At 39.7% G+C, this 17,701-nt stretch overlaps 1 protein-coding gene across 2 annotated transcripts in view; it reads left to right on the top strand.

Annotated features, from left to right (window-relative positions):
* Positions 1 to 17,701, top strand: part of LOC114650710 (tripartite motif-containing protein 3-like) — a 126,207-nt gene that overhangs the window by 60,374 nt on the left and 48,132 nt on the right. For both annotated transcript variants that reach the window (XM_028800518.2, XM_051926750.1), the window contains exon 7: positions 14,561 to 14,664. In XM_028800518.2, coding sequence (XP_028656351.2) covers positions 14,561 to 14,664 — 104 coding nt within the window. The remainder of the gene's footprint in view (positions 1 to 14,560; positions 14,665 to 17,701) is intronic.

The raw sequence follows: 17,701 nt of genomic DNA, 5'->3' as shown, positions 1-17,701 counted from the left end.
CAGGACTAAAGAGAATAATTTCTTTTTTAGTTGCACAAATAGGAGAAATATGTGATTTACATATGCTGATCTGCTGGTAAACGGAAAATGGAGTAGTAAAGCAAATTGAAGGCATACAGATCAAAAATGTTCATTAGTGCTTGTCTAATGGGTGATGGTGCAGAGTCTTCAGATATCTCTTGAACACCTGAATCTTTCATTATGTTGCTCTATTGTTTAAACTGTCAAGGCGATTCAGTTTTTGTTTTTCTATTGGAAATGCCACAAGTGTTAGACAGGCATCCAGATCAGAAAGGGGATGGTTCCTTACCTGGATGGGTAGCTCCAAGCAGGCAGATGGACATCCTGACCAGGAGAGAGGAAGGAGCCAGTTCCAGAAGAGAAGGGATGGATGGACAGCCCATCAATTGTAAAACATGCTGCAGGGGATAAGTTATTCCCTCAGGATATGAGATGGCAGCAGCCCTCTGTATCGGCTCCCATTTGGGAACCAGCAGGGAATGCTGAGAGATATAATCTGGCAACACAGCCCTGCTCGGGATAATGGGCACTACAATGGGGTGCTATCAGGAGATGCACTCCCCAATTTATGGGACTTCCGTATGACCTGGAAGTAATTTCATTGGGCAGTGGGTCTGGCACTAGAAGTACTCCCGGGTCTTTAATAAAAGGGGCTGCACTCCCTTATCCAGGCGAGTCAGAGCTGGGAGTACATGGAGCAACACTCGACTGGAGTGTTGTAAGGAGAATTGATTTGTGGAGAATGAAAACCTGTGCTTTTGCAATTTTGTGGAGGAAGTGTGTTTAATAAATACATCTTTATTTGAACCCAGGACTTTTTGTGTGATTGTGTTTGGAGGTTTGGGGCTTGCTGACAGTCCAGTAACTTGACACTATTAATTAAAAAATATAATTTCTCATTTGCACTGGCAGTTTTGTGGATGGCCTGTTGGATGGCTAGTGGGTAGCGTTTTCATCTTCCAGAGGGATCCCCTCTGTGCTACAAGGACTTCCTCTCATTCTCCCACACATGCTGTTAGTTTGATGATTCTGAGTGTTGATGTCTTAGTAAGGTTACTCTAATGTGTGCCTCTACTCCCTTCATTTAGGATTCAACAATTCGCAACTTTGTTCTGGAAAACAATGAGTGCAGGACGAGGATGGTTTCTCTTTATTTGCTGCCAATGAAACATATTGTGTATACTTTAGAGTATGTCCCATGTGTTCCAGCTGTGTTTTTGCTTGGCTTTTGTGGCGAGTGGCTGGGGGTGGTACCCAGCTGGGATGCCCAGGAGGACCAGAGGAGGGCTTACGCCTTCTCCGGACCACGAGGGGGAGACCGTCCTGGTGGCTTTGGGGACCACGGGAACAGAGCTTAGAAGCTCAACCCTATAGGGGCCCGTGGTCACCGCCAGGGGGCGCCCCAATGCCTAAGGAGCCCTGGCCCTCAGCACTTCCGCTTCACCCGGAAGTGCTGGGTGGACGAAGACCAGGGACACCTGGAGTGCTTCTAGGTGCGCAGCCGGTACTTCCACCACACTTGGGAGTGCCGGCGGAAGCTAATCGGGAGGCACCTGGAGCACGTCTGGGTGTGTATAAAAGGGGCCGCCTCCCTCCATTTCGATGACTGGAGTCGGGTGGAAGAAGGACGGAGCTCGGAGGAGTGGAGGTGGTGAAGAAAGGCGTTGTGAGAGGCCAGGACTTTGGGGTGATTGGTGCTGCGGCACTGGGTTGTGTGTGGTGCACTTATTATAAATTATTGTAAATAAACGTGTGTTGGGTGATAAAACCATGTCTACCTGTCTGTGTCTGGGCTATTCCCCACACTTTGTTATTATGAACGTAAGAACAAACTAGAGAAGAGCGTTTTGCTTTTTAACCTCATTTGGTTAACTTACGACTGGAGTGAGTTATCCTAGCATCTCATCCACACATTGTTTATTCTTGTCAGGGTGTTCACTTGAACTACATGGCTTAGTAGTTTGTTTCATAATATCAGGACCCTTTTCATAAACAAAGGTTGCCTAGTTTTTGTTATGGAAGCACTTGCCCCTAGTTTTCCAGTAATGGCCTTGAGTGTGTGATTCACCGTTTAACTGAGTGAATTTTGATGGATCCATCTTTTGAAAATTTAGATTAAGTCCTCACATGGCCTAATTAGTTAATTTCCTAATGCCTGTCAGAGTAAAATGTGTTCATTAGTCTCATTCCTTATCTTGGCAGAAAGGGGTGTAACCCAGAACTCTGGGCCATATACATGAGCAGTCTCTGTGGGCCCATTTGTCTCGAAAATAAAGTTTTTCTTCCAGGCTTCAAGTTAAATGGGGCCTGGGTTAATCATTTTCCTTTTTTCCTCCACTTTAAAGCCCATGTTGGCAGAGCGTCTATTGCTGTTATGTCTTTTTGTGTCAGGACTGCACACAGAAATTCAAATATGAATCAAAAATGGTGGTGACATTCTTGTAAAAATGGCAGCTGTCTTGTATTTCATTTCTTTCTGTTTTCTCCAATGATTTTGATGTTTGATGTTTAGTGGTGTACTTGGGACTGTGATCACTGGTGATGAATATGGTTGTGGAGTAAACAACTGAAGAAAGTTTTCCTATTTGACTATGATAGTTGCTACAGAGATCAGAAGGCAGTCTCTCATGAGAAGATGTCCATATGGCGATCAGTTACTGTTGTTGCTGTTTATTGTGCAGTTGGAATTGTAAATCAGCAAAGTCAGAGGATGAGGTGCCTCGTGATAAAAAGCGCAAGTCCATCTCAGACTCATTTGCTCATGAAGAATCCCATAGTAAGCTCAAAGACAGGGTTTTGCAATAAGTGGCATCCATAATTGTGCCTGTCTCATTCATGCTGTTTGAAAAATGGTGGCAAGGCAGAATGCAGTTCCAGACTCCTCATGAAAGCAGTGAGGAACTGGCTGCTTGAAAGTATTGGCTATGCTGGCTGTTTAGAGTAGAGGGGTATTGTATTGTACTGTGCCTGTTGTAGTTGTTGGATTTCACTGTAATGGGTCAGAACACTTACTTAACACTTGACACTGGTGCTCCATGACAAATGGCTTGTCTTAAATGAGTTTATATATATTAATAAATTACAGGAAATACTGATTTGAGTAGTTTGACCTCAATCCTTGTAAACGCTGTCTATGTGAAGGTAAATTTCCACCAGTGTTTGCTTGCAAATCTGCATAGGCATTAATAAGTTTCTTAAGTAATAATAAGTAACCTTGATTGTTAGTCAACCAAAGTCCTTAAGTCTTTCTTGAGATTTTCAATGAGAAGTTTAGGCTTTGCAGGTCTACTGAAATTCAGGTTTTTTGGTTTGTTTCTGCTATGGCTCAGAAGGTTAAGAAATTGAATAAGCCTTTTTTTTAGTATATGATCTGGTGATTCTGTCACGTGTCTTCTCACAGACTCCAGCCATGCTGTTTTCGGGCCCTTTGCCAGTGCTGTAGTGACTCCTGTCTAGACACATTCTAGCAAACTCTACAGCAGTGGTCCTTAAGTCCTGGGGGACCCCTGTGGCTGCAGGAGTTTCTCCCGACCGACTTCTGCTTTTAATTGGACTCCTGACTTAATGATTTAAGCTGTTATTTCACAGTTTCTGTGTTAATTCACAAATTTCAAAACTGTTTTTGAAAAATTCTTATTGGAATGTAGAAAGGATATCTGTATGTGACATACAGATAATGATTTTTATCCTCATTTTTAAGATTTTCATCTTCATGATTTTCATTCCTCTTGTCCCTGTGCTTTGGTTACTTATGCCATTTTTTGTTATTGAGCATTTAGGTAGGTGTAACATTGAGGGAGCTGTGCCTTACAGCATTCAGTGCTTCTTTCTCTTGTGTTTGTCCTGCTGGTCATAAATTGTTCTTATTCAGACACAATTGAGGAAGCAGAAAAGATGAATTGCAGTGATGGGAAAATGACAAAAGGGAGTTAAACACTATGGCAAAAAATCTATTATTAATCTATAATAATCTGTTTTAGTTTACTGTATATGCTCACGTTTAAGTTCTCCCACGGATAAGTCAGGGCTTGATTTTACCGTATAATTTCTGGCATTTTATAACGTCGGACATATAAGTTGAATGCGGAAAACTTGCGCTATTGGTCCAAGAGATGATGATATGCTAACACCCACCGGAGAGAGTAATCATGGAGCACACTGCGTTTTTTTTTCTATGTATTGTGCCTACGTGACCACACGGTAATGACTGAACTATTCCAAAGCAACGTTTACACTGATTTGTGTTTTTTTGTATCTCACACCCTCATACACCTTTATCGTAAGAGCATCCATTATCTATGATGGAGCGTTCGATCTGAAGAAAATATGAAGCTGGTTTTAAATTAAAAGTCGTTGAAGTGGTGAAAGAAATTGGTAACTGCGCTGTTGCAGCAAAATTCTATGTGAAAAACTGATTATTGGAGAAAGCAAGAAGATGTAAAAAAAAAAAAAATGAGTGTCGCATTTTTGAACAAGCGTATAAGTCGGGGTCTGATTTTATGATTGATTTTTTATGTTTCAAGACCCGACTTATACGTGAGTATATACGATATATTTAAAAATCTGTTATTTCTAAATTTATTATAAATGTAAATCTCACACTACTGTGCTTTTTTGAATAATAACAGAATAAAAATAAAAGACCTGCTAATGAAATAATGACATCAATTAGAAGGAAAATGACTTGCTTATTATTGTGTAACTGGTTGGAGCAAAAACCTACAGGGAGCACCTGGGTTTGAACTTTGGAACCACTGGTCTATGGAATGTTGCAAAAATATTTCCCCTTTAAGCTGGTTGTTATTTTTAGTTAATGGAAATGCTGGAGTTGTTTCATGTTGTCGAAATGATTCTTGGTCACTTCTCCGATCAAGTTCACCGCTGTCCAGTTTGACAGGAGAGCCTCCTCTGAGACGAATCTGGGTACTTCTGTAATTTCATCATTTCTTGATGATGGGTTTGACTGTTCTTGGAACTTTTAAAATTACAGCAATTTTTAATATCCTTTCAAGATCTATGCCTATTTATTCACAATACTACTACAATGTTGCTTTGGTTTTATTGGTAATTATCTGCTGATTCTGGCATCTTAGTGGGCACTTCACAATACAATTACAAAGCTGTCCGGCTCTGACTGTAATATCTTAATGAGCCATAGACAATATACTGTAAAAGACAGGAGAAAAAGTTCTGTCTCCTGAAAGAAGGCAGTCTCAGAGCCCAGATAGAAGTGCAGAAAAAATCTTTATTATACAGCAATGTAACAAAGAGACCCGTCCATGGTGCAAATGCTTCAATTAGGAAGTGCATCGGTTTGTATTACACTTCTTATCATCTATGCAAAATGCTCTCCTTCTTCCAGTTCTTCCCACCATTACCTAGTCTCGATCACTTGACTGGAAATGGCCATCATTACTTCATACCCTGTGCAGGTGTCCCCATCATTTTAAAGAAACTTTGCCATTCACCAATTACACAATTCACACCAAGGCCAGGAAGACCCCATTTATAGGATATTGGACTGCTCAGATGAAAGTTACTTGATGTACAAGCATCTCTCAAGGTTGAGGTTTTAAGCAGCTGAATTTCTAAAAGAATGGCCTGCTTGTTTTTTTTTTTTGTTTTTTTGTTTGACCACACTGTCCTTAACTTTTCTTTACATCAGTTGATGTAAAAAGCAGGGCCAGGAAATGTAGCCTCAAAGCCATCTTTTTCATTATGCTTAATAAAGGAGTTAAATTTTACTCATTACTGTGTAAATGTTCTTTTATATTAATTAATAATACTATATAGTTTATAAATCACTTAAAATACCATGATAGATAGATAGATAGATAGATAGATAGATAGATAGATAGATAGATAGATAGATAGATAGATAGATAGATAGATGTTACTAATTTTGGGACAATTTATGGTCATCAGCTAACCTAAACTGCATGTTCTGGAGGAAAACTACAATAGTTATGGGGAAATGTGCAAACACAATGCAGACAGTTACTGGATTGTGCCACCATGCCAAACCCTCCCTGAGACCACTTATTAAATCCTATTAATTTATACTTGTAGTCATTTCAAATGATGTAGCAGTGCACAAAAAAAGTGACCATCATTATGGTATGGCAAAATATTGTGCTGTTTTCTGAGAGGGAAGCTCTATTTATCAAATAAAATTTACGGCTGTTAATTTGCTGCTTGTAACTGTTATGATACAGCAGCCAGAAGGTGAGAAAACAGAGACAGAGTTAATAGAAACATTTTGTTCATAAGTCATTTAGTAATAAGAGATGACTGTTATTTATTTATTTTGATTTAAGATAACATAGTTTTGCATTTGTTTGGAATTGTTACTGACCAGCAGTGCAAACAATACTAGAAAATCTTCATGAAGGTGAAGTGTCAAATGCCACTAAACTACCTGAGCAGCTTCATGGGTTATAATGCTGGACACTACTCGGTGAGAGTAAACTGTAGTATTTACTCGGTTGTGTAGCGCTCAAGGCAAATATTTGTTTTTAATTCTCTCACAGGAGGTGTAAAGTCTATTTAAACAAGTGTTTCTCATATCCAGAATGTGAAATTGTTCGTGGATTGTTGTTAAACTGTGTAAACTATTCACACCAATACTCAGAAAAATAAGTTGCTTAATTTTATATTTAAATTGCACAAGAAAATTCTGTATGGTACCAGACTTATGTTAAAGTTCCAGTAAAAGTGAGGAGTCCAAAATGTTAACAGCTTTTAATTTGGCAAACAATTATGAAGTTTCGCATACAGTAATTTCCATCTAAATTCATAATTCAATTGATTGTTGAAGCCTTTTTTCAGCAACAAGGAGAGCGGGACAGGGACAATACAGGGCATTGATCTACCACGGGACATGTTCATGCACACATCACACACACACCATCCACAATGGGCAGATTTACTTCACACATGTCTTAAATGTCAGAGATACACAGAGAACTCTGAAAGAAACCCACACAGACAGAAGGGAGAACATGTGAACTCCACATAGAGTGTAGATGATCCAAGATTCAGCCTCAAGACTCTCAGTGTTTTAGGGACAGTGGGGCTAACTATAGTGCCACCATGTGTAAAAGTGCAAAAAAGAACAAAACAAAAACTGACATGGGAATGATTCGTTCATATGTTGTCAGACTTATCTGTGCACACCAGAAACAACAGTCCAACATAAATAAGAGACCTCTTTGAGATGTAAAATGTCCGTATCATTAATGTCATTTATTTAACATCATGTCTAAAAGAACTTCCTATGCTATTAAGCCTAAGTTTGAGCTTTTTCTGCTGATGCAGCAGTCAGTGTTATGCCTGGGGTGGTTACCGCCAAGTTGACTTCATGCTCCATATGGCAATAATGTGCACTTTTCTTGGTTGCTCTTACAGAATTTTGTTTTTCTTGCCGTTAAAGTTACTGTACTATTAACGCCATTACCTGTAAGTTTTCTCCATAAATGTATGCCTTTTGTGAAGCTGCTTAATCAAATATTGAGTTTAAGTTTTCTTCATTTTCAAATGATTGTGTTCCACATTCAAGAATATTTTAAAGCAGTGTTTCACCATTTTCTGAACAAGTTATTGCTGCTTCATGCTTCCAGTGATTTAGGTTCAAACCTCAGCTTTGTCATTGCTTTTATGTCTTCAGGGTTATTTCCTGGTATTCTAATTTTCCTCCCATGTCTCAAAGATATAAGTGTTACAAAAGAGGATAAAGTCAAGATTGACCATGACCATGACATTGTATATTGTAAAGACAAAAATAAATAATGCTTTGTGTTGCATCTCTGAAGATGCAAGTCTGAAATTAGACTATCCACGATGGCAACACTTCCAATTAAATACAGGCCATGCATTTAGAGTCAGGTCCAGGTAGACAGACACCAGAAGTTATGTCAGAGGTGGTCAGGTTGTCATTCATCTAGTCTGTAGAGGGAAGATGAGAGGAGGCATTAGAATACAGCGCCACCCTATGGATTGGAGGGGAATCACCACCACCAGAGCCTTTACGCTGTCCCCAAGGTGCACGTGTGTGACAGAGTATTAGGTTAATGTGAGTGAGTGTGAGTGTATAGTATGTGCTAATATGACCTGCTCAGCATTGAGTCTTGATTTGCTCTTGAAGGTGACAGGATGGTCTCCAAACTACAACTGTAGTTCCTGAAATAGGTTAATCTGAATCTATAATAAATGTATGTGCATCTAGGTAGTTTGAAATCCATTTAATTGAATTTTAGAGTCATGAGGTGCCTCAGAGTATCAAACATAACAGCAAACTATTGTAAGACAAATTCACTTACACAACTGCTGGACCAAATTGAGATCACTAATCAAACTAACAGCATAATTTATAATAAACGGGCAACCCATGAGGGCATCTGGAGACTCCACAGAGGTGGTGACTGGTCTTTAGAGGTGTGTGGCAGCACCACCCATTGTACTGCCTAATGACATTACATGCCAGTGAAATTGAATCTTTGCTGATGATGGAAATTTGTTCTATTATTTTACCATATGAATGTAAAATATGGATTAAATCATCATATATTGCCCGCAGTCCATCTTATAGAAACTGAGTGTTACTTTTGAAAGTTTTTTTCAAGGCCAAAGCAGATTTGTTTGGCAGCTCATCATAAACAGAGGGAAGCCATGCCTGACTCTGTAAGAAAAGAAGGAGGAAATTGAAGTCAGGCTTAAACCGAACTGGAAGCCATTGAGCAGGTTTAACAACAGGAGTAATATGATCAGACTTCCTCATTTTTTAATTATCCTTGCATTTGATTTTTGAAATAAATATAGCGTGATGGCAGAATGATCTCAGGTGCCTGAAAATAAAGCATCCTTTCACGTATGAACTAGATTTTATACATTCTGCAGTGCAAGTCGTTGCCTTACCTTGGTGCTATTACAACACTCAATAAAACAAACATTAGACATCCATATTGCATTATTATATTACATGCGTTATTTTTACCCACTAATAAAAATTCTGTTTTCTCCACACATCTGCCTACCTCTTTTCTTCCTTTCATTGCGATTCATACTTGACCCAGTAGGCAAAAATATCAGAATAATGAGAATCAGAAACAAAGAAGTGAGTCCACATGTGGTAGACTCATCTCTTCCCATAGTGTGTTTTACTGTCTTTGACCACCTTGAGCCTGTGTCATTGTCTTTGTTGTCTGATGGGTGCCCCCTGGACAGTGACCCCTCTCAATTACTTAAGGAGGCTTTTGATTCTGTCAAACTAAGTATTATTACCTTAATATATGTTAGCTTGATCTCTGGGTGTGTTTCCGCTGCAGTAAAACATGCTGTGGTGCAGCCACTTATTAAAAAACAAAATCTGGACCCCTCTAACCTGTCAAATTACAGGTCAATTCCTAAGATGACCTTTATATCTAAAGTCTTGGAAAAAGTTGTCCTTACTCAATTACAAACATTTCTGGACAAAAATTGTATTCTGGAAAAATTCCAATCCGGATTCAGATCCTGTTACAGCCTTATTAAAAGTTTACAATGACTTCTTCCTAACCACTGATGCTAGAAATTCTGCTGTTCTTGTACTGGTGGATTTTCCCTCAGTTTTTGATACTGTGGATCTTACGATTCTCATATCCCGCCTTGAACAGTATGTAAGAGTTCAAGGTAATGCCCTTAAATGGTTTCATTCTTACCTAAGCAATAGGAGTTTTTCTATTCACTTAGGTGAGTTCTCATCCTCTTTAGCCCCTCTTACTTGTGAGGTTCTGCAGGGTTCCATCCTTGGACCAGTTCTCTTTTTCTCTCTGGTATACATGTTACCTTTTGGCTTGATTGTCAAGAAGTATGGCTTTTCCTTTTACTGTTAGGCTGAAGACACTCTGTTAAATCTATTTGCTACTAAATCAAAGCAGAGCAAGACAATACAGACCCTCCTTGCTTGCTTGAATGATATTAAAACCTGGATGGCAATGAATTTTCTTAAACTAAATGATAATAAAACTGAGACTGTGGTGTTCAAAAGCTCAGAATACTTGAGGGTCCCTGATGTTGCTCTTTGACTCCTTACTATATATCATAAAGCTTCAGTTAGAAACCTAGGTGTGATTTTTGACAACTCATTCAAAATCGCCAAACAGATTAATTTTGTAGTTAAATTCAGCTTTTTCCAGCTGAGACTTTTCGCTAAGGTAAAGACTTTTCTTTCTTTTAGTGATCTTGAAAAGGCCATGTTTTTATAACATCTTGTCTGGACTAATGCAATTCTTTGTATGTAGGTGTTGATCAGGCCTTGTTACAATGCCTATAACTAGTTCATAACGCTGCTGCTCACTTATTGACCAGATCTTGTAAGTGTTTTATTTTACTAATACTGACCTCGCTCCATTGGCTTCTGGTCCACTTTAGAATCAATTTTACAATTCTATTACTTGTTTTTAAATGTTTGAATGGAACAGCCCTGTCTTACTTCTCGGAACTTCCTCACTTACAGTATATGTGCCAACAAGAGCACTGTGGTCTACTAGTCAGATGCTCTTAGTTGTGCTGAGGGGGAGGTTCAAGCAAAGGGGGATTGGGCTTTTGAGGTGGCTGCTTCTTTTCTTTAGAATGGCTTGCCTTATCGTATTAAGTCTGCCTCAACATTGGCCATTTTTAACACATCATTAAAGTCTTTTCGCTGGCATTTGACCCTGCAAAAGGTTGACATTATGTTTGTACTTGCTTGCTCATGTACATTCACGATTATAAATATGTATGCATAGGTGTGGGTATTTGGAGTTTATCTTTTATGTAATTGTTGGTTATGCTTGTAGTTCTGTGATGCGTGTATATATACTGCTCAAAACAATTAAAGGAACACTTTTTAATCAGAGTATAGCATCAAGTCAATGAAACTTCTTGGCTATTGATCTGGTCAGTTAAGTAGCAGAGGGGGTTGTTAATCAGTTTCAGCAGCTTTGGTGTTAATGAAGTTTACAACAGGTGCACTAGAGGGGGAACAATGAGACGACCCCCAAAACAGGAATGGTTTAACAGGTGGAGGCCACTGACATTTTTCCCTCCTCATCTTTTCTGACTGTTTTTTCACTAGTTTTGCATTTGACTCTGGTCAGTGTTATTAGTGGTAACATGAGGCGATACCTGGACCCTACAGAGATTGCACAGGTAGTCCAACTTCTCCAGGATGGCACATCAATACGTGCCATTGCCAGAAGGTTTGCTGTGTCTCCCAGCACAGTCTCAAGGGCATGGAGGAGATTCCAGGAGACAGGCAGTTATTCTAGGAGAGCTGGACAGGGCCATAGAAGGTCCTTAACCCATCAGCTGGACTGGTATCTGCTCCTTTGGGCAAGGAGGAACAGGATGAGCACTGCCAGAGCCCTACAAAATGACCTCCAGCAGGCCACTGGTGTGAATGTCTTTGACCAAACAATCAGAAACAGACTTCATGAGGGTGGCCTGAGGGCCCAACATCCTCTAGTGGGTCCTGTGCTCACTGCCTGGCACTGTGGAGCTTAATAGGCATTTGCCATAGAATACCAGAATTGGCAGGTCCACCACTGGCGCCCTGTGCTTTTCACAGATGAGAGCAGGTTCACCCTGAGCACATGTGAGAGACATGAAAGGGTCTGGAGAAGCTGTGAAGAATGTGATGCTGCCTGTAACATCGTTCAGCATAACCGATTTGGTGGTGGGTCAGTAATGGTCTGGGGAAGCAAATCCATGGAGGGACACACAGACCTCTACAGGCTAGACAACGGCACCTTGACTGCCATTAGGTGTCAAGGATTAGGTGTCGGGATAAAATCCTTGGACCCATTGTCAGACCGTATGTTGGTGCAGTGGGTCCTGGGTTCCTCCTGGTGCATGGCAATGCCTGGCCTCATGTGGTGATAGTATGCTGGCAGTTCCTGGAGGATGAAGGAATTGATACCATTGACTGGCCCTCACGCTAGCCTGACCTAAATCCAATAGAACACCTCTGGGACATTATGTTTTGGTCTATTCGACGCCACCAGGTTCCACCTCACACTGTCCAGGAGCTCAGTGATGCCCTGGTCCAGAACTGGGAGGAGATCCCCCAGGACACCATCCGTCGTCTCATTAGGATGTTGTCAGGCATGCATACAAGTGCGTGAGGGCCATACAAACTACTGAGTATGATTTGGAGTTGCTGCAATTAAATTTTGGCAAAATGGACTAGCCTGCTGCATCATTTTTTCACTTTGATATTCAGGGTGTCTTTGAATTCAGCCAATAGGTTGATAATTTTTATTTCCATCAAATGATGTAGCATCCTTTCGTTCCTAACATATTACCCAGTCCATATCAGTATAGATATCCCAGCAGGATTTCTTTTCCCATTGAGATCTGATGTGTTTTCAAAGTGTTCCCTTTAATTTTTTTGAGCAGTTTATATTTTTACTGCTTGTACAGCACTTTGCTTCAGTTCCAGCTGTTGGAAATGTGCTTTATAAATAAAGTTTGACTTGACTTAACTGGATTAGAAGGGTTTTCTTGCTTGTGAACTGTTGTGCTACTCTCAATTCAGAAGTGTGCATCCACTCTGCCAGCGCTCCCTGTTCTCCTCCCATTTGTCCATGTCTTACAAGGGGTGAGGGGTGATCAGAAAAGCAAATTCACATTTTTAAAGCTGTTTCTTTATAAAACCTCTTAGGAAATGTGCACTGCCATCTTCAAAACACTAAGAAGATGTCTGTACATTCTGACCTGAAGGAGGCGCTGCAGCACACCAAACCCCAGATGGAACCCAAGTCCTGGGTTGAAATATTATTTTTTATACAATACATTGCCTTAACAAAGGTTTCTTTGTAATAATAACTCCTTCCTCCACTCCTCCCAGGCAAGCTCTGGTTGAGGCAGAGCAGATTTTTTTATCTGAGTACTTGTGGGTACCAGGGCATACCCTGCTGGAAGCACTTCCAGGTCAAACAAAAGTTTCCAAAAGTAGACATCACACATCCCAGCAGCTTCCTCTGTCAGCCCCATGGAACCCAACAGGGTTGCCCCATGGGACTACAGGTCCCAGCATGCCCTGTGGATGTCCATGTGGGAATGCTAATCTAGGAATGCCTGCCATCTAGTGTATCGGTGGAATAAATAGTCAGAGCTGAATAGCTCTCCTAATTATATTGATATATTGGCCCCCTGGACCTGTTGCCAGAGTAACCAGTTGTCTGCCTTTTTATTCCCCTGGCCTCCTGGCCAGACCTGGTCATGGATCAGAGCCTATCCTGGCAGGGACGCCTAAAGACACATGAGGGCTTTACAAAGCATAGGTGAGCTGCCTGAAGAGAAACTCTGGCCTAGATGGTGCTGCATAAACAAAATGCAAAAAATAAAGTAAAAATAAAACAAAGTAATGCAGAAATTCTCCATGAAGAAGCTAAATAAAAACCACATATGTAAATGACCAAAAAATCCAAAAATATTTTTGAAAGGCTCGGAATCATTATTAGGAGTTTAGAGGGTTGCTACAGTGACACCTCTCTTGTTGTTACAAACATTAATGGATTACTCTGTTTGTTAATCTTAATGACAATCTTTATACCACGTGAAATGAATTCACCATAAAATAAAGTAATATAAGTCATACTTAAGACAAACACCCTACCAAAGGGCCCCAATACTCGAATCGGAGAGGTGATTGATATCAACAAAAAAAAACAATCCTGCTTTCAGGTAGAAAGCTTTTACTAGGTGAACTGTTGCTTGAATTTCAAAGCAGAAATTAAACCTGAATCTTAAGTCATGCTAGTAGCTGAAACTTTGGTAGTTTAATTTTTTTTTTTCTTGAAGTGTAACAGAAAGTTGACAAAAGAGAACAAACAGTAACACTTTCTTTGATAATGACACTGCAGGACCAATTTAGGGAAATTCCAAACCAGTTTTGGTGCTCTTTGTGTTTGCTGCTCGTTGGGTACATGAGAATCCTGTCAACGGCTCACCTAGAAAGGAGCAGTTTTTTTGATCTTGTAATTTAAATTATAAAAATTATACTTTGACTTCCAGTCCATGCCACATTGTTTACTCAAAAAAGCAAGCAGGAATTATTTACAGGTGAAGCTGAGGATGTGTCCAGAAGTGAGACTGACCAGTGTGTGCTGTAGGCGGATGAAACTCCTGGAATGTATGCTGGGGTTTGGGGGCAGAGGAGTTCACGTGACACTTGAGAACAAGGATGTGGGCTGAGGAAAGGCCAGCATTACTGAGCTACACAATTGGATTTGCAAAGCCAAAACTGACAGCTTGTGCATAAAATCCTATGTACAAGGACTTGTAAATCATACGGGATCAGCACGTATTACTTAGTGTCACACAGTAACCAACAGTGGAAGCTGAATTTGCTGCCTTGTGGTTTTACATTCACTTCCTCAATCACAAGGCTATACTGTTTAATGACAGGATATTTCCTCATGCATTTTATTATTTTCATTTTTATAGTCTGTGGTAATAAAGTCACTTCCTTATGCAATATAATTTATGTCTAAAACACTTTTATTTATTTATTCTTTAGGGACAAGAGGTCGTGAAAAAGGGGAATTCACAAACCTGCAGGGAATCTCTGCTTCTGGAAATGGAAGGATAGTCGTAGCAGACAGCAACAACCAGTGCATCCAGGTATGCAGCTCAATCTGGAAGAAAGGAGCACAGCTAGTCATAACTTTTCTTTAAACATTTCAAAATATAAAATTTATATACAGTACCTATTTTTCTTTGCCCGGTGGGTTGAAGGATAGTTCTTATTGGCTATGACATACTTAACCAAACATACTTATTATTTAGCCATTTATACAAGCATATTTTTATGTGGTGCCTTATATAAAAATGATTATTGTAAAGAATTAAATCATTAGGATTAAACATTCATAGAACAAACAACAAATCAATCAATTATATGAAGTTTACCCTAAACGTAACTTGACAATAACAGATAAATAAAAATGCAAAGCCATGCAACCACAAATTCCAGTCAAGTCACGCATTCCCAAGAGTGAGAAATAACACTCTGTACTGTATGTGGTTGTGTATGTGAGTGGGCCTAGTGATGGACTGCTGCTCTTTGCTGGAGATATTTTCTACTTTGTGCCCAGTACACTTGGGTTAACCTCCAGCCCCAGTCTTTATTGTTTAACCTTTTTAAACCAGCTCAGGATAATGGGGGCTAGAGCCTGTTCCACCAACAGAGATCACATACTGGAGCCAACCTTAGATTGAACACCGGTCCATCACAGGGAAGGTGCACACTCACATGGTTCAGAATTGCTACCTAACCATCCTGTGTGTCTTTGGGATGTTAAAGAAAAACCTGCGGAAATTCCATGCAGGCAGTGCGGCAAACTAGGTTCAGACGCAGAAGGCCGGGCAGTGAGGCGGCACTGTCACTCACTTGAAAATATATCAGCGATAAATGCAGACTAAACCTGTTTTTCTTTTTAAACTGGTTTAACTTTACCAGTTGAAATTTGTTTAAATCATTGGGAAAGCCTTTTTGCAAAGGTTTATTTTCCTTCAATCAAAAAGTAATGAGGCACTGAAACACACTTGAGCAGTTCACTTGATTTTTTCAAGTCTGTACTCATTTGTTTGGGCAGTGATAGATTCAGTGATTAAAGAGTTTGTATTTAAGGCTGTATATTATTCTGAAAAATCACAAATAGTACTTATACTACTACTCTAAATAATCCATCCATCCATTATCCATCCATCCATCCATTTTCCAACCCACTGAATCCGAACACAGGGTCACAGGGGTCTGCTGGAGCCAATCCCAGCCAACACAGGGCAGGAAACAAAACCCGGGCAGGGCGCCAGCCCACACCCACTTAGAATAACCAATGCACCTAACCTGCATGTCTTTGGACTGTGGGAGGAAACTGGAGTACCTGGAGGAAACCCACGCAGACACAGGGAGAACAAACTTCACGCAGGGAGGACCCGGGAAGCGAACCTAACTGCGAGGCAGTTTCAATAATACCCAAGTTTCAATAATATAAATTTCTCATCCTCTATGCCTAAAATAAATGTATAAAACGCATGACGTGATCAATGTTCCTTATAGTCCCAGGGTCCCGGGTTGAATTCCTGTTCTCTGCCTTATGTGCAGTGTAAAATTATACACGATCAGTACGGTGGCCTAATGCTGTATCCCCAAGGATAAACGATAAAAAATGAAGACAAGTGTCGCCCACAAACAACATAAGTCGGATGTCAGTGACTTCAAACAAGTGCTGTGCAACAAAATAAGAAGAATGTGAACAAATGCAGGCAAGTGCAGCGATCAAAATCCGAGTGGAGTGTATGGAAAAGGTAGGCACAAATTAAAAACAAAAGAAATGTTAATCACTTCCGAGTGAACACGATGACAGCGGCGAGCCGACTTTCTAATTAATTTTGATTTGAAATAATGTAGCTGCCGTTCTAGTGTAGCAAAAGTAAAACTATAACATCAGTCCTATTTTTACGTTGTGCGTACATATACCGGAACATTATGTACATTACAATAACAATTCTACCATTGAACAATTAAGATAAATTAATATAAATGCGAGTATGTGTGTCTGTTACTAACTGTGGAGAGGAGCCAAAGCAGGCAAGCCTTGGACTAAATGCCACCCCATATATACGCAACCATGATCACCTGAGCCAGATGTTCTGTCGAACCAGGCAACCTATGGAAATGTGCTTCTGTGCATGTGCAATATACGATTATTCTTAAACAGTCAATAAATTGGTTTCTTAAATAAATAGATAAATAAATAAATAAAAACAGACCCTACTAAAAATATCATTTGTCGTTTAAGCCATTAGGAGCAAATGTGTCCAATTCATCAATCCAATTCCTTTCCTAATTTAGTATCTGTTTTATTTTTTTTGTCCTGTTGTGATTGTAAACCGAATACGATTGGCATGTGCAACTATAGAAAAAAAAATGCCTTAATGTAAGTAATATCATAAAAATGTTATGTTCATTTCGACGTTTACACTTTAAAACATGTAAATATTTGCATGCGTATTTTATTTTGACAAGGCTGCACAAATCGGCAGAACACCGGGTAATTTAAACTCAGCACATCTTCGAGAGGAGTCCGGCTGTCATGTCGACTTGCCGACTTTGTGGCTTCATACGAAACGATAATGGCAATGTCATTAAAACCAACAGTGGAAATTCAGATTTTCTCACAACTTGTTCACAATCGTTCTTTTTTCCAGAAATGTCTCTGTCAAAAATAGCTCTCAAAACGCAATGAAAGTCCGAAAACGGTCCGAAATGAGTGCAACATACACATAAAATCAGCACCAATGTATACAGTTGTACTTGTGAATTTTGTGACAGCCTTTACATGTTTTGTGAACATTACTAATTATTTTTTAATATTTTTAAAATATCGCATAACTTACACCAATGTAAAGTTAACTGCGTAAAAGATAAAACAGACACAAATTCTTTTTTTAAAGATCAATCCCTAATATACATTTTGCAGCTCATATTTTGACTTTTTCTTCCATCGAAGACCCCTAAAATGACATACCGTCATGTTATCATTCGGGGTCTTTTATTTTGAAACGCATACCTTCCGTTTTAAAGGCGAGGCTGTAACGCCAGGCTGCAGAAATCCATGGGGATCTGTCATTTTAAGGGTCTTCCCCTTAAAGA

Source organism: Erpetoichthys calabaricus, chromosome 4 (genome assembly GCF_900747795.2).
Source record: "Erpetoichthys calabaricus chromosome 4, fErpCal1.3, whole genome shotgun sequence".
NCBI lineage: Eukaryota > Metazoa > Chordata > Cladistia > Polypteriformes > Polypteridae > Erpetoichthys > Erpetoichthys calabaricus.
The sequence above is the reverse complement of the archived record's forward strand: the minus strand, read 5'-3'. Positions and strand labels throughout refer to the sequence as shown.